Source organism: Gorilla gorilla, chromosome 4 (assembly GCF_029281585.2).
Source record: "Gorilla gorilla gorilla isolate KB3781 chromosome 4, NHGRI_mGorGor1-v2.1_pri, whole genome shotgun sequence".
NCBI lineage: Eukaryota > Metazoa > Chordata > Mammalia > Primates > Hominidae > Gorilla > Gorilla gorilla.
Genome location: NC_073228.2, coordinates 161,034,832 through 161,061,076, shown reverse-complemented (window position 1 = coordinate 161,061,076; position 26,245 = coordinate 161,034,832). Strand labels below are relative to the sequence as shown.

Sequence of the window (26,245 nt, the reverse complement as noted above, 5' to 3'; positions counted from 1 at the left end):
ATTGTTTTTTCTTCAAAGGTATTACCTATAAATATTTTTTATTTTATTTAAGCATATACCCTATATGTTTTATTTCAGCTCAAAAATTCTTAGAACTGATGACTCTTCTGTTCACTGAGGGAAGGGCTACTCACACATACTTGATCAAAACAAACCAGGTTGAGAGACTCCAGAAAATGACGGTTCTTCACTAAAGAATCTACTAGAATTTCAGCAACAAATAACCCGAACACATTTGAATTAAGAACCCTAATGCATTAATAGGTGTCCTCATTAGCTTTATTGTTTAGGCCTGGTATCTTATATTTAGTGAGTAATTAATTTTTTAAAATTTTTAAATAATTTCAAACTTACAGAAAAGCTGTAAAATAGTGTAAAAGAACCATCATATACACATAACCCAGAGGAGCCAATTGCTGATATTTTATACATTTGCTTTACTATTCCCTTTAGATAGACATAGATTGACTTTTCTTCCGAACTATTTGAGAATTGACTTTTATTCCTAAGTACTTCTGTGTCTATTTCCTAAGACACAGAGTATACACTGATCTAACCACAGTACAATTACCGAAGTCATGAGATTTAAGATCTACATAACGCTATTACTTAACTGCAGATCTTATTCAAATTGTATCGGTTGTCCCAATAATGTATATTATAACAAAAAATTTTTTTTCGTATGGGTCAAGATCCAGCCCAGGATCACCACTGTATTTAGTTACCATGTCTCTTTAATCTATTACTATTATTTTTTCTGAGATGGAGTTTCGCTCTTGTTGCCCAGGCTGGAGTGCAATGGTGCAATCTTGGCTCACAGCAACCTCTGCCTCCTGGGTTCAAGCAATTCTCCTGCCTCAGCCTCCCAAGTATCTGGGACTACAGGCGTGTGCCATCACGCCCGGTTAATTCTGTATTTTTAGTAGAGACGGTGGTTTCACCATGTTGGTCAGGCTGGTCTCAAACTCCTGATCTCAGGTGATCCACCTGCCTCGACCTCCCAAAGTGTTGAGACTATAGGCGTGGGCCACTGTGCCCGACCTCTTTCGTCTTTTTTAATGTGGACCAATTTCTTAGCCTGTTGTGTCTTTCATGATATTAACATTTTTTTTGAAGAGCACAGGACATTAATTTTAGAGAATATTCCCTAATTTGGATTTGTCTAATATATCCTTATGAATATATCCTCATAAATAAATTCATGTTGTGCATTTTTTGAGCAGGAATGTCACGGAAGTGATGTGTGCCCTTCTCAGTGCATCACATAAGGGGACACAAGATATCTTTTTGCTCCATTATTTATGTGCATTTGGATTGATTGTTTAAGATGGGCCTACTAGTTACCTCCACTTTGTAATTACAAGTGATTTCTGAGGAGATACTTTGAGACTATGTAAATATGCCATAGCTCATCAAACTTTAACCTGCTAGTGGTGACATTCATTGAGGATTCTTGCCTGAATCAGTTGATACTCTGGGTTACAAAATGATGATTTTTAAACTTTATCATTCATTAGTTGGCATTCTACTATAAGAAAAAACCCTTTCCATTTTATTTATTTACTTCTTTATTTATCTATCAGTCTATTTATTACAGATTCTTATATTATTCAATGGTTTGTAGTCTATTACTTATTTTAATAGTCATTATTTGTGTTGATACTCAAATTGTCCCAGATTTCATCAAATGGAGCCTGTTAGAGCCAACTTCTGTGCTCATTTGACATGCCCACATCTTTTTGGCTGGGCACAGCGGTTCATACCTGTGATCCCAGCAGTTTGGGAGGCCATAATGGGAGGATCACTAGAGCCCGGAAGTTAAAGACCAGCCTGGGCAACCTAGTGAGATCCTGTCTCTACAAAAAATTTGCAAATTAGCTGGACATGGTGGCATGTGCCTGTAGTTCCAGCTACTTGGGAGGCTGAGGATTGCTTGAGCCCAGTAGGTTGAGGTTGCGATGAGCCGAGACCACACTACTGCACTCCAGCCTGGGTGACAGTGAGACCCTGTCTCAAAAAAAAAAAATTAAAAAAGAAAAATTTCTTTTTAAGTACTTCTTTACTTTCTGGCACAAAAAGATGTTTCAAGTTCCTTTTTGTTCTATCCCTACCCCAAGCCTTTTCTCCAGAAAGTCCTGGTTTTTTTAGTGGAAAGCCTTATTTAGGTATCAAGAGCTGGATGGTATGTGTGAACATTGCTGTTGCAGTAGGGATCATCTGGTATTTTTACAGTCAACCAATAATTTATTCCTAACTTAAGGAGGATTTCTTAGGACTGTATTTTCCAAAAACAAATAAAATATCTTACTCATGGGTTTCCAGATTATTTGGAGATTTTTCCACCAGATAACTGCTTGGTACATATCCTTCATGCCTGTTAAAAGGAAAATTAATGTTTAGACTTACATAGAACTAAGTTTTATATCATTTTATAGGTTTAATCCATTAAAAGTCATTTAAAGATTGGGGAATATCACATTATTTGGCATTTGCGATAAGACATTTTAAAGTTTAGAATACAAGAATTGGTAGGCCGGGGGCGGTGGCTCGTGCCTGTAATCCCAGCACTTTTGGAGGCTGAGGCAGGTGGATCACGAGGTCAAGAGTTCGAGACCAGTCTGGCCAATATACTGAAACCCTATCTCTACTAAAACTACAAAAAAAAAAAAAAAAAAAAATTAGCTAGGTGTGGTGGTACATGCCTGTAGTCCCAGCTACTCGGGAGGCTGAGGCACAAGAATTGCTTGAACCCAGGAGGTGGAGGGTGCAGTGAGCCGAGATCGTGCCACTGCTCTCCAGCCTGGGCAACAGAGCGAGACGCTGTCTCAAAAAAAAAAAAAAAAAAAAAAAAAAGAATTGGTAAAAAATAATAGCAACTTGTCTGTTAAAGGCAGGTTGATTTCACTACTAAAATATGAAACATAATAAAAAAAAAGAAGTGGCGATTTTACTTAAAAAGCTCTGTTTGCTGTTCTCCTCATTGTGAAATTTCCTCTACTGGAAAAAAAGATTAATATTCAGTGTCTATTTTCTATAAGGGAACATTTTTGTGTGATAATCAACATTTTTTCCACTTTAGTACTATCATTTTATAGTCAGGAAACCAAAATAATTAAAATATAAAAGATGACTTTCCAACCACAGATTCTAAAAGACACTACCAGTTGGCATTGTAAGCTTTTTAATTTAAGGCCTCCCTAATTGAGCTTCTTCAGATATGAATGGTATAAACAAGAGAAAAAAGGATAAAGCCAGGCTAGATTTGGGGATCAGGAGTCACTTTTGAGCAAGAATTAATAATTGTGCATAAACAAAAAACATAATAAACAAAATAAGAATATCAAACTTCTTTACATTTGTGTACAACTTTGTAGTTTTCAATGCACTTTCACACTCATTATCTCATTTAATACCACAGGGTGAAAGCGGCATCCCTTCTACTCTCTGGACCTCTGACTTTATACCTGTCAAATGAAGGGCTTAAACTAGATTATACTTAAAATCTAGTTTAAGTAGATACTCCATACTCTGTCAATCTGTAAAAAGATGGCTGATAGGCTGGGTGTGGTGGCTCACGCCTGTAATCCTAGTACTTTGGGAGGCTGAGGTGGGTGGATCACTTGAGCTCAGGAGTTTGAGACAAACCTGGGCAACATGGTGAAACCCTGTCTCTAGAAAATATATAAAAATTAGCCAGGTGTGGTGGCATGCACCTGTAGTCTCAGCTACTTGGGAGGCTGAGGCATGAGACTCGCTTAACCTGGGTGGTGGCGGGTGGGGGCGGTGGTGTGGAGGTTGCCATGAGCCGAGATCGTGCCACTGCACTCCGGCCTGGGTGACAGAGCAAGACTCTGTCTCAAAAAAACAAAAAAAAAAAACGAAACGAAAAAAGATGCCTGATAGTTTATTGCTCTTTATTCCATAACATGTTTTAATTTTCTTATAATAAGGCCAATTTTCAATCTAGTGATTACGTTTATGGGAAATGTGTAATCAGTGCAGAGTTGTGAAGAGTGAAGAAATCAAGACTGTAGATGCCAAATACAGGATGATCATCTTATATTTTACTCCTCTGGCAGACATTGCTAATCAATCATGGCATACTTTCTTTGGAGAATTGGACATCTGCCCTCAGAATCATCCTTCATACAGTGCTCAAGGCAGCCATTCCAACGGAAGAAAGTCAGCTTATTCTGAAATTTGCCATTCCTTCTGTATCACTCTTGGAATCCCCTTAATTATGTCTACTTTTGCCATACTATACTTTTACAATTATATTAATGGATCAAATAATATTTTGCTTTTGAATATAATATGCCACCCAAAGCTGGGTCATCTATACAAATGGTAACTCTCATAGTTGTATGTGGATATGTAGAATTTCCAAAGCTCTTTCACTTCCATTATCCCATTGATTTTCTCAACACTGTGACGTAGACAAAGCTGACATTATCATCTGCATTTTACAGTTCAGGAAATGGATTCGCAGAGGAAAAGTGACTTGGTCATCTGTGAATGACATGGTCACACATATGACATGGTCATCTGTGAATCCTCAGCTACATATGACAAGAGTAGCTGATAAAGTCCAAGTCCTCTTTCTCCCCATCTTGTGTGCTTTCCACTATACCACACTATCACAAAGCAAACTGGGGAAATTCCCATAATGCTGACTTGCTGCTGGGGTGTCCTCTTTGATGCCCTTTGAAGGGCATAGTTAAGCCTTTCCACAGGTCACCAAATGAAGGGTTTAACTGTCATTTGGGGAAGTAAGACCTAGGAGAAGAAATTTCCTGGTACATTAGGTGTGCTAAGTAAAGTCAGTTGATTGAACTAATGAATTTCTAGGTCCCTTCGGTGTTTGTAGACCCTGTAGACAGTCTTGAACCTATTTCGGATATGGGCCTGTCTATAATGGACAGAGAGAAGGTGATGTGACCAGCTCCATTGTCTTCATGAATCAACTAGAAAGGGAGGTTCCAGATGAGCGGAGTTGGGGTCTGTTCTTAGCTAGCAAACTACACTGCCTCTCAAACCATGGTTCTGAATCTCATCACGTTTTACCCTGTCTCACTTCTGTCTTTCCTCCCCCATTAATGGGGTTGATAAGCCTACTTAAAGAGAAGGCACCTTGAAAATGTAAATTCTGGTGTATGTAAAGGGTAAAGTCTTATCCTTAAAGATATTTGTGCCCCTCTTTTTTTTTTTTAACCCATCAGATTGGCTTTTTTTAAAAGTTCAATGATACCCAGTCTTGGCACTTCCATAACTCTGTTAGCAGGAAGGTAAATTTGGCAAGCTTTGTGAGGAAATTATGTGGCAAAATTAAGATATCACATACTCTGACTTAACTGTTGCACAGTTAGAAATGTGACATATAGGCCAGGTATGGTGGCTCATGCCTGTAATCCCAACTACTTTGGGAGGCCAAAGCGGGAGAATTTCTTGAGTACAGTAGTTTGAGACAAGCCCGGGCAACATAATGAGACCCCATTTCTACAAAAAATTTAAAAATTATCTGGGCATGGTGGTGCATGCCTATAGTCTCAGCTCTGTAAGGGTCTGAGACGGGAGGATCACTTGAGCCTGAGAGGTCAACGCTGCAGTGAACTGTGAGAGTGCCACTGTGCTCCAACCTGGGTGACAGAGCAAGACCCTGTCTCAAAAAAAAGAAAAGGAAAACTAATGTGATAAATATATATTATATATATATGTTTGTATTCCAAAGATGGCCAAGACACATGAATACAAGATCTTCATTAAAGCCTTGTTTGAAACAGCAGAGGAAACAAATAAACTGGCAACTAAATGTCCCACCATAAAGGATTATTTAAATACTTATAATACAATCATACATTCTAAGATTGTGCAATTATTATTATTATTATTATTATTTTTGAGATGGATTCTCGTTCTGTCTCCCAGGCTGGAGTGCAGTGGTGTGAGCTTGGCCGACTGCAACCTCCACCTCCCAGGTTCAAGCAATTCTCCTGCCCCAGCCTCCCGAGTAGCTGGAATCACAGGCGCCTGTCACCACACCCAGCTAATTTTTTGTATTTTTAGTAGAGATGGGGTTTCACCATGTTGGCCAGGTTGGTCTTGAACTCCTGACCTCAGGTGATCAGCCTGCCTTGGCCTCCCAATCAAAGTGCTGGGATTACAGGCGTGACCCACTGTGGCCGGCCCATGCAACTATTTTAAAAATGAGGTAGATTTGCATGTGCTGGTATGAAAAGATCTTCAATGTGTATTAATATCATTAAAAATTAAAAGCAAGATGCAGAACAGAATGGATCCACTTGGTACAAGTGAAAAAAGGATGCATTTGCATAGGTATAACTTTTATTTATGATACACAAGAAGGTATTAATAGTGATCACTTTTTTTTTTTTTTTTTTTTTGAGACAGAGTCTTGCTCTGTTGCTCAGGCTGGAGTGAAGTGGCACCATCTTGGCTCACTGCAACCTCTCCCTCCTGGGTTCAAGTGATTTTCATGCTTCAGCCAGTGGAGTAGCTGGGATTACAGGCTTGAGCCACCACACCATGCTAATTTTTGTATTTTTAGTAGAGACAGGGTTTCACCATGTTGGCCAGGCTGGTCTCAAACTCCTGGCCTCAAGTGATGCACTCGCCTTGGCCTCCCAAACTGCTGGGATTACAGGCGTGAGCCAGCGCACCCGGCCGAATAGTGATTACTTTTGGACTTGACATGGGGGCAAATGGAGGGTGGCTTATTTTTTGTGTATATTTCTCTCTACTGTTAGTTAAGCAAAATGTTGACATAAATGATCTATATGTTGCAAGGACAGTTTTCTTTTTTCATATTTTAAAATTAATAATAACCTCATACCTTGAAAACATTTACACCCTTAATATTAATATACAAAGATGTTCGTTGCAGTGTTGTTAATATTTGCAAAATATTGGAGATAACCTAAGTGTTCAACAAGGGAATTTGCAATTTAGAGTACATTTATGGCTGGATTGAAGCAACTATTGAACTCAGATTCTGGAAAATATTCCAGAGCATGGGTTAATACATCGGATATATTAAGAGGAAAAAAAATAAAACCTTAAAAGGCAGTGTGAACCTCATGCTCGGTATTTTTTTCATTCAAAAGTTGCATAGTGGGAAAGTGGTATTTGTACAACCTTATTTTCTCCCTGAGTCATGTGGATGGCTAGTTCAATGACTGCGATTGTAACTAAATCTTTAGTATCTTCTTTCTGATGCGTCCTAACATAACTATCAATCTGTACCATCTCCATACACACCTTTTCTTTTCACCAAAAATAAGCACTTCCTAATGGGATGTACCTTCAGCCTCACTTAACAGGAACAATAGCACTTTGCAGAACAAATTGCCAAGCTCCCAAATTGTAGATGTCAGTGGAAAAATCCAGGGGGTTTTTTAGATGAGTTTGGGTCTGGAGTGCCTGAGATGGGGTGCAGGGAGCAAGCATAGCAAGTGACTGCCTCAGAGCCACTTCTGAGAAGAGGAAAAATGAGCCTCAACTACTTCCTCTTCCTCCCTCTTCCTTCTGCCTCTGCTCTCTTCTCCCACCTCAGTGCTGTGGTCACACTGTGGGAGATAGGACAAATCATCCTGGTATTTTATTTGTTCGCACCACACCTCAAACACGGGGACAGCAGCCACAAAGATGACTTACCCATTCCTGTCCTGGACTCTCCACCAGTGAATCTCAGAACTGTCCAGCAGGCAGTACTCTTCGTTGCGCCGCAGTGCGAGTTCCTGAGGATCATTGGTTTGGTAGTCATATAAGGCAATGACCACAGTTTCTTCAGGTTCCCAAAGTGGTCGCTGGGGAAGAGAGACAACAAAACCAAGCAAAGACATAAAAAAGGAGGTAAAATGCCTCCTTTCATCGGGGTGTCTGGGGAGACAGTCTGCCTTCCTCTGGTTGACTTTCTTTATGAGTTAGAGTTACAGCGCTGAACATGACACAAAGATATCAGTGCTTGGAATTCATCACATTGCTCATTCTATGAGGTAAATTCTGACCACAGTGAATTCCAAGCAGCCACGTGATTTTCACAAAAGTCTGCTGGTTTCTCTATCTGCACTATGTTATATGCAGCAGCCTCTCTGCTGGATGCATCATGCCCTTGGCAAAGGAGATGCAGTCAACATGAAATCTTTCAGTTTGTGCTTTACTAATATGATTTGTGGGTTTATCTAGATCTACGGAATCATAGGTTATTGGAGCTGGAATTCCTCTAACAGATCATTTAATACACTTTTTCATTTAGGATGAGGAAACTGAGGCCCAGATGGAGAAATGGACCTGGCCAATCTACCACTTGAATTAGCCCTAAGACTCTCTCTACTTTAGCACTTGTCTCCCTTCCTTCTCCTATAGGCTCTATTGCTGATGTCTCTGTTCCTCAGTCCCTTTCTTCATGTCCATATTGAGGACATGAAGAAAAGACCACAAAGCGCACAGTCGCCAGAGTTCAGGATGGGCACGCCTGCTATGGGTTAGCAGACTTTGTGAGAATAAATGTAGGGAAATATTAAGTTCCTCACTAGAATGTGGTTTAGTGTTAGGAAGTCACAAGTTCTCTGAGTACATTGAAGCATTTGGTGGCATAAAAACACTGGAGCTGAAAAAAGAGTCTCATCATTTTGATGTAGTATGTCATCTCAGCTGAGCCCAGATCGGATTTTTTGTTTTTTTAAATAGAGACAGGGTCTCACTATGTTGCCCAGACTGGTCTCAAACTCCTGGGCTCAAGTGACCCTCCTGCCTCGGCCTCCCAAAACGCTGGGAGTACAGGAATGAGCCACTGTGCCCGGCTGCAGATTGGAATTTGAAATCTAGATATTTGTGGAGCTTGTGAGGATGTGTAAATGGGGTGCTATGGACAAGAGTGGATGGCCTGAGGCTTTTGCTCTAAGAGCTTATGGAGGGAGGAATAGTGTTCAAGGATGTTTGAAGAAGAAACAGAGCTATGGCATTCATCCCACTGCAGGTCAACTCATTGGTTAATACCTGTGAAGAGAAAGGTCAGAGCAGGGTCCTCAAATTATGATAGTACCTTTCTGTAGGGGCACACTGGACATGTATTTTTTTTTCTAATAATCATGCAAGCTTGGAATATGGGGGTTATTTTGAACATCACAGTTTGAGGTATGCTATAGGCCTTTAACGCAAAATGCTCTGTAGAGTCCCACATTCCCCACAACTTTCGAATATCCTGGTAAACATTCATGTGGTGAGAAACCAGCTTATACAGTAATTATATAAGAACATCCTGAGCCTAGATCCTAGCTGTACTCTATCCAAAGTACTGGATTTCCCAAGAATGCAACTACCTTGTACTTTGAGGGAAGACTATGCTTTGGTTCAGAAGTTTACTAAGAGTTGTTCATCATTTTGGAAAATTATATCACTGGTGGTAATGCTGTAGTTGAGTCCCAATACCACATTTTGTATCAGTTGCATTCGAGATGCCAAATCCAATGGGATCCTACCTACCGGTGCAAGAAATCGACTATTTCATTCTGTCTTCCAGTGCAGTCATGTCCCAATATTTATATAGAAAAACATATTTTGTTATATATATTATTTTTCTTTCCTTTTTAAATATTACAGTTAGAATATTTGTTGATTCTTTTTAAAAAGTATGTTTAATACAAAAGTTAGCCAGGTGTGGTGGCAAGTGCCTGTAGTCCCAGCAACTGCGGAGGCTGAGGAGGGAGGATGGCTTGAGCCCAAGAGACAGATGGTGCAGTGAGCTATGATTGCACCACTGCACTCCAGCCTGGGCAACAGAGTGACACCCTGTCTCAAAGCAACAAAAAATTTTAATTAAGTACTTTAATTTTAAAAAATTGTGTATTTATATGTTATGTTAGTTATAAATTTCTTTTCAGGATAACAAAAGGAGCCTTACAAAATATCTGTCATTAAAAGGCAGCATTGAGTTTGATAAGGTTGGGAACCATTAGATTTGAGTGAGAAAATCAAGGGATGGCATTTGGAGAAACTGAGTCTGTGGGCTCAGGAAGGGTTGTTTGGGAGCCTCCATGATGTGGTGAGGCATGAAAGGAATGAGGATCCTGCCTCCTGGCCACTCTGCTGCAGGCCTCAGCACAACCTGACCCCCCAGGACCTCTGCTGGCCCCAGGTGGGAAGAGCTCCACGGGGCTGAGGGGCCCTCACAGAGAGCCCAGGTAGCAGTGGCAGGGATAGGGTGCCTTAGTAGGCAGCCAGCAAGAAAGGACACATGCAGACACATTCTAGTGGCCCCTCAGCAAGCCCTGGGTTGACTGGGAGGGACTGTAAGAGGAAGAGTTGAGTTCCCATGGATGCAGGGGGCCAAGAGGAATCGGAATTTGTACTTCAATGTGACATACGACCTTGTTTGTATCCATAGGCAAAAGAGGCCTAGGATTGTCCTTCACTCTGACCATGGATATTCTCCATCTTGAACCAAAATAGCCATCCCCCGACCCCCGGAGGACTGGCCAGTCCCCAGAGGACTGGCCCTGCTCACAGTGTTTCTCACATAGAGCATGAGACCTGTTGGCTCAGACTGGATTAAAAACAGTTTCTCTGTATGACAACCCGAGATGTCATTACCACTCAGGCAGCAGAACAAGAAGGTGAGGAGAGAAATGACTTCAAGTGGCTCAGACAAGAGAACCGTTGCATTGGATTTAGACATGCGGTTGAAACTAGAACAATGATTCCAAAACCTTTGTGGTCAGAACACTCAAAACAGTATCCACGATGCTCCTCCAAGAAGGCTGAAAAGCCAAATACAGAGTGTAGGGAGAGAAGGACCAGCAGTGTTTTCTGGCTTTCACCTTCATTGATACCAAAAATAAAGACACAAGAGCAGCCTCACTTAAGATGGGAGATGTGGGTTTAGGCGGGACTGTTGAGGGAACCGTCTGCAAGGGAGGGCAGTAGGGTTCCGAACCAGGCCTTCAAAGGGGATGGTGAAATAGTCTGCAGAAGGTCAGTGAAAGAAAAGGAGAGAGAGCTCATTCTCTGCTACAGTTTCAGTACATTTCTTTCCTGTTGTGAGGGAGCAGGCTGATGACAGATCTAAACACCAGGCTGGGGCTTTGAGGATTTAGCGCTTCCTTTATGGGGACGCTGCCAGTTTTGAAATGTCACCATTTTGGCTGAAGGGAAAAAAGGCAGAGCTCATGCTTCAGGAAGAAGCATGAGGAAATGGAATCTGAAAGCTCTTGTTAAAGAACTTGCTCTGGAATGAAGAGCGAGTACTCAAATGTGGGTATTGGTCGGGCACAGTGGCTCACGCCTGTAATTCCAGCACTTTGGGAGGTTGAATTGGGTTGATCGCCTGAGGACAGGAGTTCAAGACCTGCCTGGCCAACATGGTAAAAGTCTGTCTCTATTAAAAATACAAAAATTAGCCGGGCATGATGGTGAGCGCCTGTAATCCCAGCTACTCGGGAGGCTGAGGCAGGAGAATCGCTTGAACCTGGGAGGCGGAGGTTGCAGTGAGCCGAGATCGCGCCATTGCACTCCAGCCTGGGTGACAAGAGCAAGACTCTATCTCAAAAAAAAAAAAAGAAAAGAAAAGTGGATGTTGGTGTTAATATTATCATAAGGTCAGGGTCATATTCCCTACCTAAAGGTCATGATCCTTTCCCCCATCTTTTTTTTCTCATCTCCTTAACAAAATAAGCTGCCCTAGAGTAGGTACTATGCCATCTAAGACTTGTAAGTCAGTATATTATAGATCAGTGAGGAGGCTTATTAAAATGCAGATTCCTGGGCCCCTCCCCCAGTGTTTTGGACACAGCAGGTCTGGGGGTGGGGCCTAAGAATTTGTATTTCTAACATGCTCCCAGGTGATGCAGATGCTTCTGGTCCCTGGTCTATACTTTGAGAACCACCACTCGAGTTAAAGACCACCACGCCAGAAACCTTGCATCCTACTAAGTTGCTGAATGGCCTTGGAAAAGCCTCAAGACCTGTCTTGGGATTTGATTTCCCAAGCTTTACAATGAGAATAAAACTAAAACCCTCTGAAGTGGATAGAACGGATAGTAAGTTTTAAAATAGATAATAAAGGGGTGGAAGTGCTTTGAAATATATAAAATATCAACAAATGTATGTCTCCAAAATGCTTGCAAAGAGTAGATGTGCACCTTGTTTTTTTTTTTTTTTCTGGAGACGGGGTCTTGCTCTGTCACCCGGGTTGAAGTGCAGTGGCACACAGTCATGGCTCACTGCAGTCTCGACCTCCTGGGAGCAAATGATCCTCCCACCTCAGCTTGCTAAGTAGCTGCGACTACAGGTGTGCACCACCACACCAGCTAATTTTTAAAAATTTTTTCTAGAGATGGGGGGTCTCACTTTGTTGTCCAGGCTGGTCTCGAACTCCTGGGCTCAAGCGATCCTCCCACTTTGGCCTCCCAAAGTGCTGGGATTACAGACGCGAGCCACCATGCCAGACACTTTTATGTACAGTGAGCTGCTACTATACTTCAAAGTGGTCAGGTGAATGGCCACCCAATTTGATATCAGTATTTGTTGAATAAATAAAGTGAGATGGAGATTTAGCAGCTGAATGGTCCTTTAAGTGGAGAGACCCCCCAAGAGAGTTCAAGCCCAAAAATACCCAGTGTGTTGAGTTCTGCTGAATCATGACAGCCTGCTGCATGCAGCCAGGGTTTGAAAAATATGGGGAGAGGGGGACATGCAAATAGGAACATGCCAATCAGGTAGCCTGTGGGCCCACCTGCACCCAGAGCTAGCGCTCTCACTCACCCTGTTATCTTCAGGAGTAGGAGGAAGAGGCTTCTTTGAAGCTGAAAAGAGAAAAACAGGAAAAGAAAAAATGAGCATGAAAACTAATGGACCCAACCGGAAGTGAGCAGCCAGGGGGTTTTTCTGAGAAAAAGGGCCCAGGGAAAACAACAGAAGAAAGGGGGCCAGAAGGAGCAATAAGACACAGTGAAACCTGACTTGGCCTTGTCAGAAGCTGTCTTTTATCTCCTTGGGCCTGCTGGTTTCTGATTCCCTTTTCTAGTACACACCAGAAGCTTCCAGAAGTCCATATTCGGGGGCCCTCTCTCTCTGTATTCCCAGGAAAAGCCTGCCAGTGGGGTTAGACTTGCACCCTTCCCTGTAGGCATAGAGACTTCTGGGAATGTCTCTGCCACCTGCTAAGTTCAGGAGTGGGAATTGGTGACTCAGGGGGACAGTGACTCACTAGCTTCCTGACATGGTTGTGGGCTTGAGGAGGGGGTGGCTGAGGTGGGAGGTCATTGTGCTGCTTTTTGAGTGGGCTGGAATCCACTTTTAGTTGCTTTAAGGCGTCTGAATATGTGTTCTTTCTGCCTCTTTCAAACTATACCAACCCCAGCATCTCTCTGTCTTTGTCTTTCTGCTTATCTCTGTTTCCATGTCTCCCTCTGTTTAGCTCTCCTCTCTCTTCCCTCTTTCCTCCTTTCTCTTCTCTTCTCCTCTCTCTTTCTCTTTCTCTCTCTCCTTCCTCTCATCTCTTCATATGCATCTCTCACTATTTCTCCTTTGTAGCTCTGCAAAGGCCATTCCTGGACTCAATGAATCAAAGGTGTGTGGCTGTGTCTGGGGCTCTCTGTGGTACGGGAGGCACTGCACAGACTTCAGGCTAATACAAAGACGTCCTTAATAACGAGAGATGGGAAGAGAATGGGCTGCATAGGTAGGCGATGAGTTCCTCATTTCTGTATGAGGTTGACTTGAAGTTGGACAGCTCACATCAGGGATGTGGTAGAGGAGAGTCACACATTGACACTGGAGCCCAGTCCCATGCAGACTTGGCAAGAAAGAGTAGGCTGGGGTAGTGACCTGGGTATACAATGACCACAGAAGAAGGAAAACCCCTGTAATAGGAAGTATGGTTCCTATTTAGAACTCAACTTGGAGCTGGGAGACTGGTGTTCTAACTCTGGCTTCACCAATACTAGCTGTGAGCCTTGGCCACTTCCAGCCCTGGACATTCTATGACTGGTCTCTCTTTCTTCGTCCTCTGGCCTTGCTTTTCCCTTCCTTCCTTTCCCTCCCCACAGTGGGGAGATCAGGGCCAGTTCTGGTTGCAGAAATGGGTGTTACTATGGGTTGGGTGTGGCTGGGTCTGTTTTTACTCATCCACTTCTGCTGCTTCCCAGACACACACAAGTTCTGAGGCTATATCTCAGCCTCAGATTCTTTCATCCACCAATAAGGAAGACAAGTAGACACAATTACCATTTATCAAGAACTCTGTAAATGTTGGCAGCTGTACTGCTTTCCACACCACCACTGAATCTCCCAGCCTTACACATAGCTACCTATTATCATTATCCCCATATTGCAGATGAGGAAATGCTCTTAGAGGCTCAGAGGGATTATCCAAAGCCCAGTGCTCATAGACCCGCACTGCCAGTGTGCTCGGTACCAGGAATCCTGTGAGCCTTCACCCAGGGAGATGACCATAAGCTGCGTTCACAGTGCAGTGTGCTTCTTGAAAACTCTGCTCTCAACTGTGCAAAGCTCAGATCCATGAAGTTATTTAACCAAATCAGAAGAGGGTAGAGTGAGGAGATGCTCAGAGGAGGATATGGCAATGGGTTGCAATGCAAAAGCAAAACCATTAGCACAGTGACTGCATGACAACCACAGCAGGACCCCAAGAGTGCTCAGGCCCTGGTTTCACATGGGGAACAGCTCGGCATGACCAGTCCTCCCGCATTGGCATTCTGGTGGGTCATTCAGATGTTCCTAGCACCTCAGTCACATGTGTATCACTTGGAGGAGGGAAATACTTGCGCCCCGAAGAGGAATAGCTGCAGCATGCATGGTGAAAACTACAAAATGGAAATACCAAGTCAAAGAATTTCAGAATTGGAAAAGGGCTTAGATATTATTTCATCCTAAGCCCCTCAGAACTCCCTGCCATTTTTGAGATGAGGACATTGGGGCCCTTGATGGCCACGTGACTCATCTGAGGGCCCACAGCAAGGCATTGGCAGAAATTTGGAGACCAGATCACTGACTTTGGAAAGGGCTTTCACTCACAGAGGTAAGCCCATGCCGTTCTGTTATTATGGTGGATCCTATCCATAGAAAACTTTCCATTTCATTTTTTATTAAATATTGGCCCACATGAATATGGTAAACAGGACTAATGTGTAGGATCACTTGAATAGTTACCAATTTCTAAAACTTGTTAAGTATTGTTCTTCTGGGCCCAGGGATCGATTATGTCTAAGGGCTTTTTTCCCCAAGGTGCAGGGTGAAAACAGGTGGTTTTTAAAGTGGCAATGAGAGGGCCTATGAATCAGGAAGCCACAGAAAACCTAGCCATGTGTTACATCCGCCTTGGGTTGCCAATTTTCAGTATTAAGTTTTAGTGCACAAAAGAATAAATGAGAAGGGGAAACTATGGCAAAAGAGGTTGAGAAGAGAGGAAAATGGAAGGAAAACAATCCACATGGGCCATTATTCCTATTCAACAATGGATTTGCAGAGCACTTCCAGTGGTGTGACCCGGAGCATACTGAATTGCTCAAGGCAGCCCATTCCCTTAACATCACACCATGTACCCCAGATGGTTGAGAGGAACAAGAGCATAATAAACGTGAAATGCATTCGAGTGGAGTTGTACTCGACTGGAGGTTAAGGTTCCAAAGTCATCAATAAAATCCAGTTGCAGCCCAATCCCCTGGACCTGAGCCTTTACTGTCAAAGGCAAAAAAACAGCTTTTTTTGTTTTCACTTTGCATTTAGACTGCGGCCTTCTCCTCTCTGAGACTGTGGAGGTCAAGGGCAAGTTTGAAGAGGAGGCAAGGAGAAATCACAGAGTAAAATGTAAAAGAAAAGGTTTCCTCTCACCTTTAAGGGTATAGAGTTGAATTTGTGTAATTAAATTTATGTGTGACATGATGTCACTGTAAGACATAAATATTTTATATCTCTTAAGGCTGCCTCTTTAATTAAGATTTAAATAGACCATGCCATTCAAATGCAGGTTATAGCAGGGCTCCTCAAACTGTACTGTGCACATAAGTCTCCTGGGATCTTGTTAAAATGAAAATTCTGATCTAGTAGGTCATGAGTGGGGCCAGATCATTTGCATTTCTAACTAGCTCCTAGGAGATGTTGATGCTGCTGGTCCGAAGAGCACACTTCAAGTGGTTAGGAGCTGTAGACATCAGCTTTGAGATGGAAGCACCAACAGGCTGGTAGGAAAGACAAATGATTCCTCTTGGAAAATTCTGAAAACGTAGAATTTGCATTCTGTTCCTGACACCCTCAATGATTAAAGGCCAAAAGCTTTTACTTTTTTATGGTCATTTCACAAAAACTAGAGGGAATTCCCAGTCTCTTACCATTCTTGGTTGGATCATATTGGGCACAGCCTGCTGCAAGCTTCTCCAGCTGAGAACAGCACCTCCACTTCCCATCCATCCAGAAATTAGGATGATATTTAGGCACCAAACTGTTATTATTCCTCGTTTCTGAAACAGGTTGGCACCAACAGAAGAGTTATTTCCAGGTCAGTCTATCAAGGGCTACCAATTTTATAACACCTCGAGATTAGACCTGGCTGAGTGAGCCTGAGTGAGTATTGCCCAGACCACTCAGAAGCATGGGTTGATCTGAGCGCATAAATGCACTGTGCTATTTACTGGGGTAGTTCATGTTACATTTAGGCATCAGCACATCTAGGCTTGCGTCTGGCTCTGCCTTGCGTTAGTTATGTGTTCTTAAGTTGGGCAAACCCTTATCTGAGCCTCAGTTCCCCCCACTATGCAATGAGATTGTTAAACACTGGGCTCTACAAAGGTGCCTTAAGGGTAATGAGAAGGTTGAGAAGGTGGAATTACCACCCCCCACCTCTCCTACCTTTAACCACAGCCACTTTGGTTTTCTCCCTTGTAGGTTTGTGGCTTTGAAGTAAGATTTTGGTTGGAAAAAAGAGGGGGGTCTGCTACTGAAACAAATACATATATAAGGCACAGAACAGAGTTGGGTGTAGTGGCTCATGCTTGTAATCCCAGTACTTTCGTAGGCCAAGGCAAGAGGATCACTTGAGTCCAGGAGTTCTAGATTAGCCTAGGCAACATAGTGAGACCCCTTTTCTACCAAAAAAAAAAAAAAGAAAAAAGTTAGCTGGGCATGGTGTCATGCACCTGTAGTCCCAGCTACTCAGGAGGCTGAAGTGGGAGGATCACTTGAGCCCAATAGGTCGAGGCTGCAGTGAGCCATGCTTGTGCCACTGCACTCCAGCCTGGGTAACAGAGTGAAACCCTGTCTGATATAGTTTGGCTCTGTGTTCCCACCCAAATCTCATCTTGAATTGTAATCTCCATGATTCCTGCGTGTTGAGGGAGAGACCAGGTGGTGGTAATCAGATAACGGGGATATTTTCCCCCATGCTGTTCTTGTGATAATACGTGAGTTCTCATGAGACCTGATGGTTTTATAAGTATTTGGCAAGTTCCTCCTTCTGTCATTCTCTCTCCTGCCACCTTGTGAATAAGGTGATTGCCTCCCCTTCACCTTCCACCATGATTGTAAGTTTCCTGAGGCCTCCCAGCCATACGGAACTGTGAGTCGATTAAACCTCTTCTCATTATACATTACCCACTCTCGGGCATATCTTTATAGCAGTGTGAAAATGGACTAATACACTGTCTCAATGAATAAATAAATAAATGAACCAACCACAGAACTAGATATCTAATCTCTAATATTCCTTCCAGTTTTAACACCCTGTGTATAAAATCCCTTCACAGAGGGCAAATGGCCAATGACCATAGCTGGGGCCCTTTTGATTCCTTTTTTTTCTTCTTTTTTTTTGGTGGGGTAAGAACAGGGTCTTGCTCTGTTACCCAGGCTCGGCTCACTTGGCTCACTGCAGCCTTGACCTCCCAGGCTCAGGTGATTCTCCCACCTCAGCCTCCCGGGTAGCTGGGAGCACAGGCATGTGCCACCATGCCTGGCTAATGTTTTTATTTTTAGTAGAGATGAGATCTCACTATGTTGCCCAGGCTGAAGTGCAGTGGCATGAGCATGGCTCACTGTAGCCTTGAACTCCTGAGCTCAAGTGATCCTCCCACCTTGGCTGCCCAAAGTGCTGGGATTACAAGTGTCAGCCACTGCGCCCAGCCCATTTTGATTACTTCTTACTTTTGTGTTTGCTCTATGTCCCAAGACTGTAAGAACGGAGAGCACTTCCCCATTCACCCAGCACTTGTCTGCTCATAACCCATTTAAGGCTCACAACAACCTCGGGATAAGATACAACTTGTATTTCTATTCTCATTTTTTTCAGATAGAGGAATTGCAGCTCCAGAGATAACAAATAGTTTGCTTATCCTTGGTCCTCATAGCTTCGTAGAGGCAGATTAGTATTTGAACCCAGATCTTCTGACACATCCAGTGCTTCAGGCTAAAGAACAATAATGGTAACATTGATCAAGGGCTTTCTTTGGGATGGGTATTTTTCTAAGTCCTCCATCATTCAGTTCTCACAACAGCTCCATGACTGTTTTTAGTCAAAATTTATAGAGACACACGAAGGTCAAGGAACTTACCCAGGGTCACATGCTAATCATTGGCAGAGCTGGGATTTTCACCTTCATGCCTGGCTCCACATCCCATGTGCTTAAACACTGCTGCCTCTAACTGTGCCATCAGGAAGGTAAGGCTTAAGAAATGCCCTTACCAATGGTCTGAAAAGCTTGAAAGCTAGCTGATATTTATTGCGTGCTGTCTATGGGCCAACCTAGTTTCTAGGACTTTGCTCACATCAGCTCCAAAGGCAGGTGCTGTTATCCCTTCCTTTCCTTCTCTTCCTTTTAAACAGACGGGAAACTGAAGCACAGGCAATTAAGGAACTCACCCAAGTGTACATAGCAAGTGACAGACTGGGATTTAAACCCAGGTCATCTCACATGAGGGCCTATGCTCTGCTTCTTCATACTATACGAGGAGTTGGCAAACTTGTTCTTAAAAGGCCAGACAGTAAATATTTTAGGTTTTACTGACCATGAGACAAAATCAAGCATCTTATGTAGGTACTTATTAAACTATTTGAAATGAGTTATATACAAATACTGCTCAGAGCCTGACAAGAACAGACAGCAGGCTGGATTTGGTCAATCCCTGAATGATACCAGTTATTGCCTCCTGGGCCCAGGATGAAAACTTGGGAACTTCCACCAACCCCAAAAGAGAAATCAGCCATCAGCTGCTCTCATACTACACTCTATTCTATTGTGGAACCCAACCCTACTATAGGATCAAGAGTGTCAGTGATTCAATGGCAAAGGAGTTTAATTACCTTCTTTAAGGGCCAGCACCCAGCGCTGCCTGCTCTCACGATCTGGAGCAAACACATATAGGAGGTAGTTGTCATGCACCACCTGGAGACACACACACAGAGTTCAAGGTGAGCAGCGTGCATGGAGATAGTTGACTGACAGCAGACCTACTGAGCCGAGAGTGGGGTCTCGGGTGTTTATCGTCATATAGGCAAACATTTGGGTAATTAGGGGGCCAGTATCCTTTTTATCCAGGTGTTTGGGTGCTACAAAAACACAGGGTAAGCAGTTTCAGCTGCTCGTCTCAGATTCCATGCCCCAAGAGAGCAATCGCTAAACTAAGACAGCAGGAGAAAGTTCTCCTCTTGACTAGAAAGCACATTTATTTCTCATCTTAAGTTTTTAGTGATTAAAAAAATATTTCTGGCACATGGAAGAGAAGATATTACATGACAAATGTGCAATGAGAGTTTTGAAAACTTCTTATTTTGAAATAGTTTAAGACTCACAAGAAGTTCCAGAAATAGTACAGAGTTCCTGTGTACTTTTCACCTACTTTTCTCCACTGATGACATCTTACATAACCACAACACATCTTTCAAAACCAGGAGATTGTCATTGGTACAATACTGTTAACTAAACTGCAGTCTTCTTTATATTTCACCTCTCTTTTAGGCACTCATTATCATTGGGATTTTGAACAACTGAAAAATACATGCTATTCCTTTTATTTTCAGTCCTCAAAATTCCAACTCATGAGGGTCACTTTTCTAGTAGAAAAAAAGTTCTTTTCTATGCCATGTTAAAAATATGTTCATCCCTCAGGTTGGCAAGCAAGAATGGTACCCTGGGATGTGCAAGGAGATATCCATGCCTTTGAAGCCAGAAGTGCCAAGATTCATATATAAGATAAGGACTTTAAAGATACCCGCCACCAGCTCTGTTCAGTAGAACTTTGGGAGGCCGAGGCGGGTCGATCATGAGGTCAGGAGTTTGAGACTAGTCTGACCAACATGGTGAAATCCCGTCTCTACTAAAAATACAAAAATTAGCCGGGAGTGGTGGCACACTCCCGTAGTCCCAGCTATTCAGTAGGCTGAGGCAGGAGAATCACTTGAACCAGGGAGGTGGAGGTTGCAGTGAGCCAGGATTGCGCCACTGCACTCCAGCCTGGGTGACAGAGTGAGACTCTGTCTCAAAAAAAAAAAAAAAAATTTCTGCAGTGATAGGAACATTCTATAACCAGTGCTGTTTCAGTACAGTAGCTGCCAGCCATGTCCTGCTATTGAACATGTGAAATGTGCCCAGTGTGACTAAGAAGCTGAATTTTTAATATCATTTAATACATTTAAATGTGAACATCCATGTGTGGCTAGTGGCTACTGTACTAGACAGTGCGATTCCAGATAGTCCTCAGATTATAAAATCTGAATCTTTTTGCCTCAGAATCTCCAAGCAATTCATACGCAGCAATTGCAATATGTTGCCTCAAATCATGAGTAAACTGCACTTAAAGCACATTAGGTTTCAGGCCCCTGATAGCAGCTTTATTTCTTCCTTCACTAATTAGGACTTTCCTTGAGGAAGAGAAGACATGAGGGAAAGGGGTATAAGGAATAACCACCTTTTCAAGATTTTGTGCTTAATTTTTGTTCAATAAGTGAAAGAATTAACAAATAAATGTCACTGATGGAAGGAACACATACGTTTCCTAATGGGATTTGTCTAAGTCCTAACCTTGGAGCAGAGAGGCAGAGAGTCATCCGTGTCCACCCTCTCTCACAGTGACTGAGGATTTTTTTTTTTTTTTTTTTGACAGAGTCTCACTCTGTTGCCCGGGCTGGAGTGAATGGCATGATCTTGGCTCACTGAAACCTCTGGATTTGGCCTCCTGGGTTCAAACAATTCTCCTGTCTCAGCCTCCTGAGTAGCTGGGATAACAGGCACCCGCCAGTACGCCAAGCTAACTTTTTGTATTTTTAGTAGAGATGGGGTTTCATGTTGGCCAGGCTGGTCTTGAACTCCTGACCTCGTGATCTGCCTGCCTCAACCTCCCAAAGTGCTAGGATTACAGGCTTGAACCACTGCGCCCGGCTGTAACTGAAGATTTTAACCACGGTCCAGGGAATGGGGAACTACCCACCTGATGGACTTACCTGAAATGGGTATTTATAGTGGCATGGGATGCTGATGTCACTTTTCACAATCTCAACACATTTGATTCGGGAGAGCTCAATGGACCCCTTCAGCGTGCGCTTCTTCTGTGGGGAGAGAAGAATATCCCATTCATGTAAGAAAGAAGACAATATTTTTGTCCAGATTGCTCCAGAAATCTACTGCTAGATAAGGTCCATTGGCTTTTAAAACCAATTCCAACCCTCCAAACCAAATATCCAAAACTGCCTCCTGGCCCTAAGTGTGGGGTAAACACTCTGAGCAGACTCCTGGGGACACATGCCTTTAGAGTCTTCTTCTTGGTGACAGGTTTCCACTCAGTGAGACATTGGGTCATGTACCCCACTGCCCTTGTGACAAATGGCAGCATTGGCAGAACTTGTAGCTGAGATGCGTAGAGAAATCCATGGACACACATATGACAATTTTCTCTTCTCTGTGTCTATCCATGACCATATTAGCATAGTAATTGAGCTCGGACCTGACCTGGATTGTGGTGCATACCCTTAGTGGCACCTTTTTTTTTCTGCCTCTGGCTTCTCCATGTCCTTTAATTATCCCCAGTCCCACAATGACACTCCCAAAGGACATTCCTGACTCTGCTCTACAACTATCCCTTCTCCATGTCCTCCCCAACCTCCCCATCAAATACTACTGGGCCTGTGTCTCATTTCCTTGGAAACTTGCTAGCTGTATTTCCCTGATAACTAATTCACATGATGGTATTTGTGATTTATAATGATGTTACATGTTACCTATTTCTAAGGATCCTTGTGCTTGGAGAATGGATCTCAGGGGATTTGATGCTTTAGCCAATGGAACAAATTCCATTGGTGGTCTATCACGCTCCAAGGAAAGATAGTTAGGAAAGTGCTTCTGGATGGAAGAAGCCTCTCACAGGTACCTAGCATTGAGCTGCCGTTGAGAATTCAGCTATGGAATTCAGCTATGGAACCAGTTGCAAAATACGTCATTATACCCACTACCAATCAATCCCAAAAGACACGATTCTGAATGTCGTAGTCCCAAATGCTGAAATCCTGAATGATAAAAATCCCTAAAGTCTAAGTCCTTAACATCTAAAATCTCAAAAATCACGATTAGTGAATTTTCTGTTGTACACAGGATAGCCTCATTATGTTAGTTGCATCTTGTTAGGCAGAACTATTACTTTATTATTGTCTTCATTTGGAAATTACGTGTGGTTTAAGATATGTATGGGTGCCAAATCGACAAGGGGTGGACTTGTAGACTTAATTTTAGGTGTCAAATTGACTGGATTAAGGAGTATCTAAGGCTGGACATGGTGGCTCACGCCTGTAATCCTAGCACTTTGGGAGGCCGACACGGGAAGATCACCTGAGATCAGGAGTTCGAGACAGCCTGGCCAACATGGTGAAACCCCACCTCTACTAAAAATACAAAAATTAGCCAGGTGTGGTGGCAGACGCCTATAATCCCAGCTACTCTGGAGGCTGAGGCAGGAGAATGGCGTGAACCCGGGAGGCAGAGCTTGCAGTGAGTGGAGATCGCGCCATTGCACTCCAGCCTGGGCGACAGAGCAAGACTCAAAAAAAAAAAAAAAAAAGACGTATCTAGACACGTGATAAAGCATTATTTTGGGGTGTGTCTGTGAGGGTGTTTCCAGAGTAGACTAGTATGTGTATCAGAATGGGCGAGGTGGGGGAGATCTGCCCTCAGTGTTGGTGGACACCATTGAATCAGCCAGGGACCCAAAGAGAACAAACACTGAAGGCAAATTAGTCTGTCTCTGAGAGTTGGGACAGAATTTTCTTCTGCTGTTTTTGATTAATCTCATTAAAAGGCTTAGGTTGTCTATCATAGTATTTCAGATGACCATGGTTATATAAGCTGTTTCTTTTTTAAAAAAATTTAAAGGTGAAATATATTGCATATTAGTTTTTTTGTTTTAAAAATCAGCTTTATTAAAGTATAATTTACATATAATAAAATTTACCAATGTACATTTCAGTGAGTTTTGACAAATGTATACAGTTGTGTCATAACCTCCGTAATTAAGATACAGGAAAAGAAATAACCAAAATCAGAGCTGAACCAAAGGAGATTGAGACACAAAAAATCATTCAAAAGATCAATGAATCCAAGGGTTGGTTTTCTGAAAAAATTAATAGGATAGATAGGCCACTAGCTATACTCATAAAGAAGAAAAGAAGGAAGATCCAATCAAACACAACTAGAAATGACAAAGAGGATGTTACCACTAACCCCACAGAAATACAAATAATCAGAGAGTACTATGAACACCTCTATGCACACATATTGGAAAACCTAGAAAAATGAATCCATTCCTGGACAACATACACCCTCCCAAGACCGAACCAGGAGGAAATTAATTCCCTGAACAGATCCATAACGAGCTCCCAAATTGAATCAGTAATAAATAGACAACCACCCAAAAAAAGCCTGGGACCAGATGGATTCACAGCCGAATTCTACCAGATGTACAAAGAAGAGCCAATGTAATTCCTACTGAAACCATTCCAAGAAATTGAGGAGGAGCGTCTCCCCCACAACTTATTCTATGAGGCCAGCATCATCCTGATACCAAAACCTGGCAGAGATACAACAAAAAAGAAAACTTCAGGCCGATATTGATGAACATCGAAGCAAAAATTCTCAACAAAATACTTGCAAACCAAATCCAGCAGCACATTGAAAAGCTAATCCAGCCAGGCGTGGTGGCTCATGCCTGTAATCCTAGCACTTTGGGAGGCTGAGGAGGGTGGATCACTTGAGCCCAGGAGTTTGAGACCAGCCTGGGAAACATGGTGAAACTCTGTTTCTACAAAAAATTACAAAAATTAACTGGATATGGTGGTGCACACCTGTAGTCCCAGCTTCTCGGGAGGCTGAGGTGGACAGAAGTTGCAGTGAGCCAAGATCATGACACTGCACTCCAGCATAAGTAACAGAGCAAGACTGACTCAAAAAAAAAAAAAAGCTAATCCTTTTTTACATGATCAAGTAGGCTTTAGGGATGCAAGTTTGGTTCAACACATGCAAATCAATAAATGTAATTCATCACATAAATAGGACTAAAGGCAGAAATCATGATTATCTCAATAGATGCAGAAAAGGCTTTCAATAAAATTCAACATCGCTTCATGTTAAAAACTATCAATAAACTAGATATTAAAGGAACATACGTCAAAATAATAAGAGCCATCTATGACAAACTACAGCCAACATCATACTGAATGGGCGAAAGCTGAAGGCGTTCCCCTTGAATACCAGCTATTTCTTTAGGAATATGGTTTGTCTGCTCATAACTGTTATACCCACGTGACTGTCCTTAGTATGCTCGGGTGTTTATGTTTGCAAAAAAATGTATATTATTATTGCCTGTTTTACTGCACAAGGTGGCCTATGAAGCATTTCGTCATGTCTTTATATGTTTCTCAAATAAATACACTTTAAAATGTAAACAAATGTCTTTTTAAAAAGTTTTTAAAATTATTTTTTCCAGAATTATATTTTTGGGTATTTTTACGTTTTGTATTTCAATATTTGGGATTATGGTGTTCAGGATTGTGGCCCAAACCCCATTCTACCTTATTCTTTTAAGGAGGTAGCAAATGATGGTGAAATGAGCACACGTTTGGGAAAGCTATGTTTAAAGTAGGTCTCTGCCTCTTACTATAAGAGCTCTGTGACTTTGGGCAATTCGTTAAACTTCCCAGAACCCTGGTTTTTACATCTGATAAGTGGGGATAATACCTACCTTTTGAGAGTTGATTGGGGAATAAACTGGGATGATGTCAATAAATTAACTGGCTTATAACAGGTGCCCTCAATAAAGGGTACCTTCCCAATTAAAGAAGTTAAGGAAGCCTTAACTATCGCAAGAGATTTGTGATATATGAGCGTGCTTGGTTGGTATCCAGGGACCCATTACATCATCAAATTCTCCCAAAGTGAATTCAGTCTTTACTTCCTGTTTTTGGGTCCTCAGCCCGGAAGCTGATCTTTGATTTAGTAGCTGAGGAACAGAACTGAGATTAAAAAAATTCAAGACGCGAGAAGCAGACCCTATCAAATACAGGAAAGTTTTGTGGTGTTTGGCTTTTAGTTTTTTAAGTAAAAACAACTTTATCCATTTTTGAAAGTACAAAATCTATTTATGTTTATTGTGACAAATAAAAACACTGTAGAGGCTCAGTATGGTGGCTGATGCCTGTAATCCCAGATCTTTTTTTTTTCTCTTTTTTGTTTTTTTGAGATGGAGTCTTGCTCTGTCGCCCAGGCTGGAGTGCAGTGGTGCGATCTCGGCTCACCGCAACCTCCACCTCCTGGGTTCAAGCGATTCTCCTGCCTCAGCCTCCTGAGTAGCTGGGACTACAGGCATGTGCCACCACGCCCAGCTAATTTTTTGCATTTTTAGTAAAGAGAGGGTTTCACCGTGATAGCCAGGATGGTCTCCATCTCCTGACCCTGTGGTCCACCCACCTCAACCTCCCAAAGTGCTGGGATTATAGGCGTGAGTCACTGCGCTGGTCCCCAATTTTTTTTGTATTTTAGTAGAGATGGGGTTTCACCATGTTGCCCAGGGTGGCTTGGAACCCCTGAGCTCAGGCAATCTGCCCGCCTCAGCCTCCCAAAGTGCTGGGATTACAGGCATGAGCCAACATGCCCAGCCAATCCCAGATCTTTGAGAGGCTGAGGTAGGAGGTCATTTGAGCCCAAGAATTCGAGAGCAGCCTGGGCAACATAGTGAGACAATGCAA

The 26,245-nt window shown here is 42.5% G+C and overlaps 1 protein-coding gene across 2 annotated transcripts in view; it reads right to left on the bottom strand.

Moving 5' to 3' along the window:
- ITK (IL2 inducible T cell kinase) overlaps positions 1-26,245 on the bottom strand; it is a 74,105-nt gene that overhangs the window by 24,536 nt on the left and 23,324 nt on the right. For both annotated transcript variants that reach the window (XM_004042894.5, XM_055387216.2), the window contains exons 2-7: positions 21,461-21,565; positions 19,325-19,406; positions 16,365-16,493; positions 12,778-12,818; positions 7,672-7,823; positions 2,309-2,374 (exon numbers count right to left, since the gene is read on the bottom strand). In XM_004042894.5, the coding sequence (XP_004042942.3) occupies positions 2,309-2,374; positions 7,672-7,823; positions 12,778-12,818; positions 16,365-16,493; positions 19,325-19,406; positions 21,461-21,565 (575 nt within the window). The remainder of the gene's footprint in view (positions 1-2,308; positions 2,375-7,671; positions 7,824-12,777; positions 12,819-16,364; positions 16,494-19,324; positions 19,407-21,460; positions 21,566-26,245) is intronic.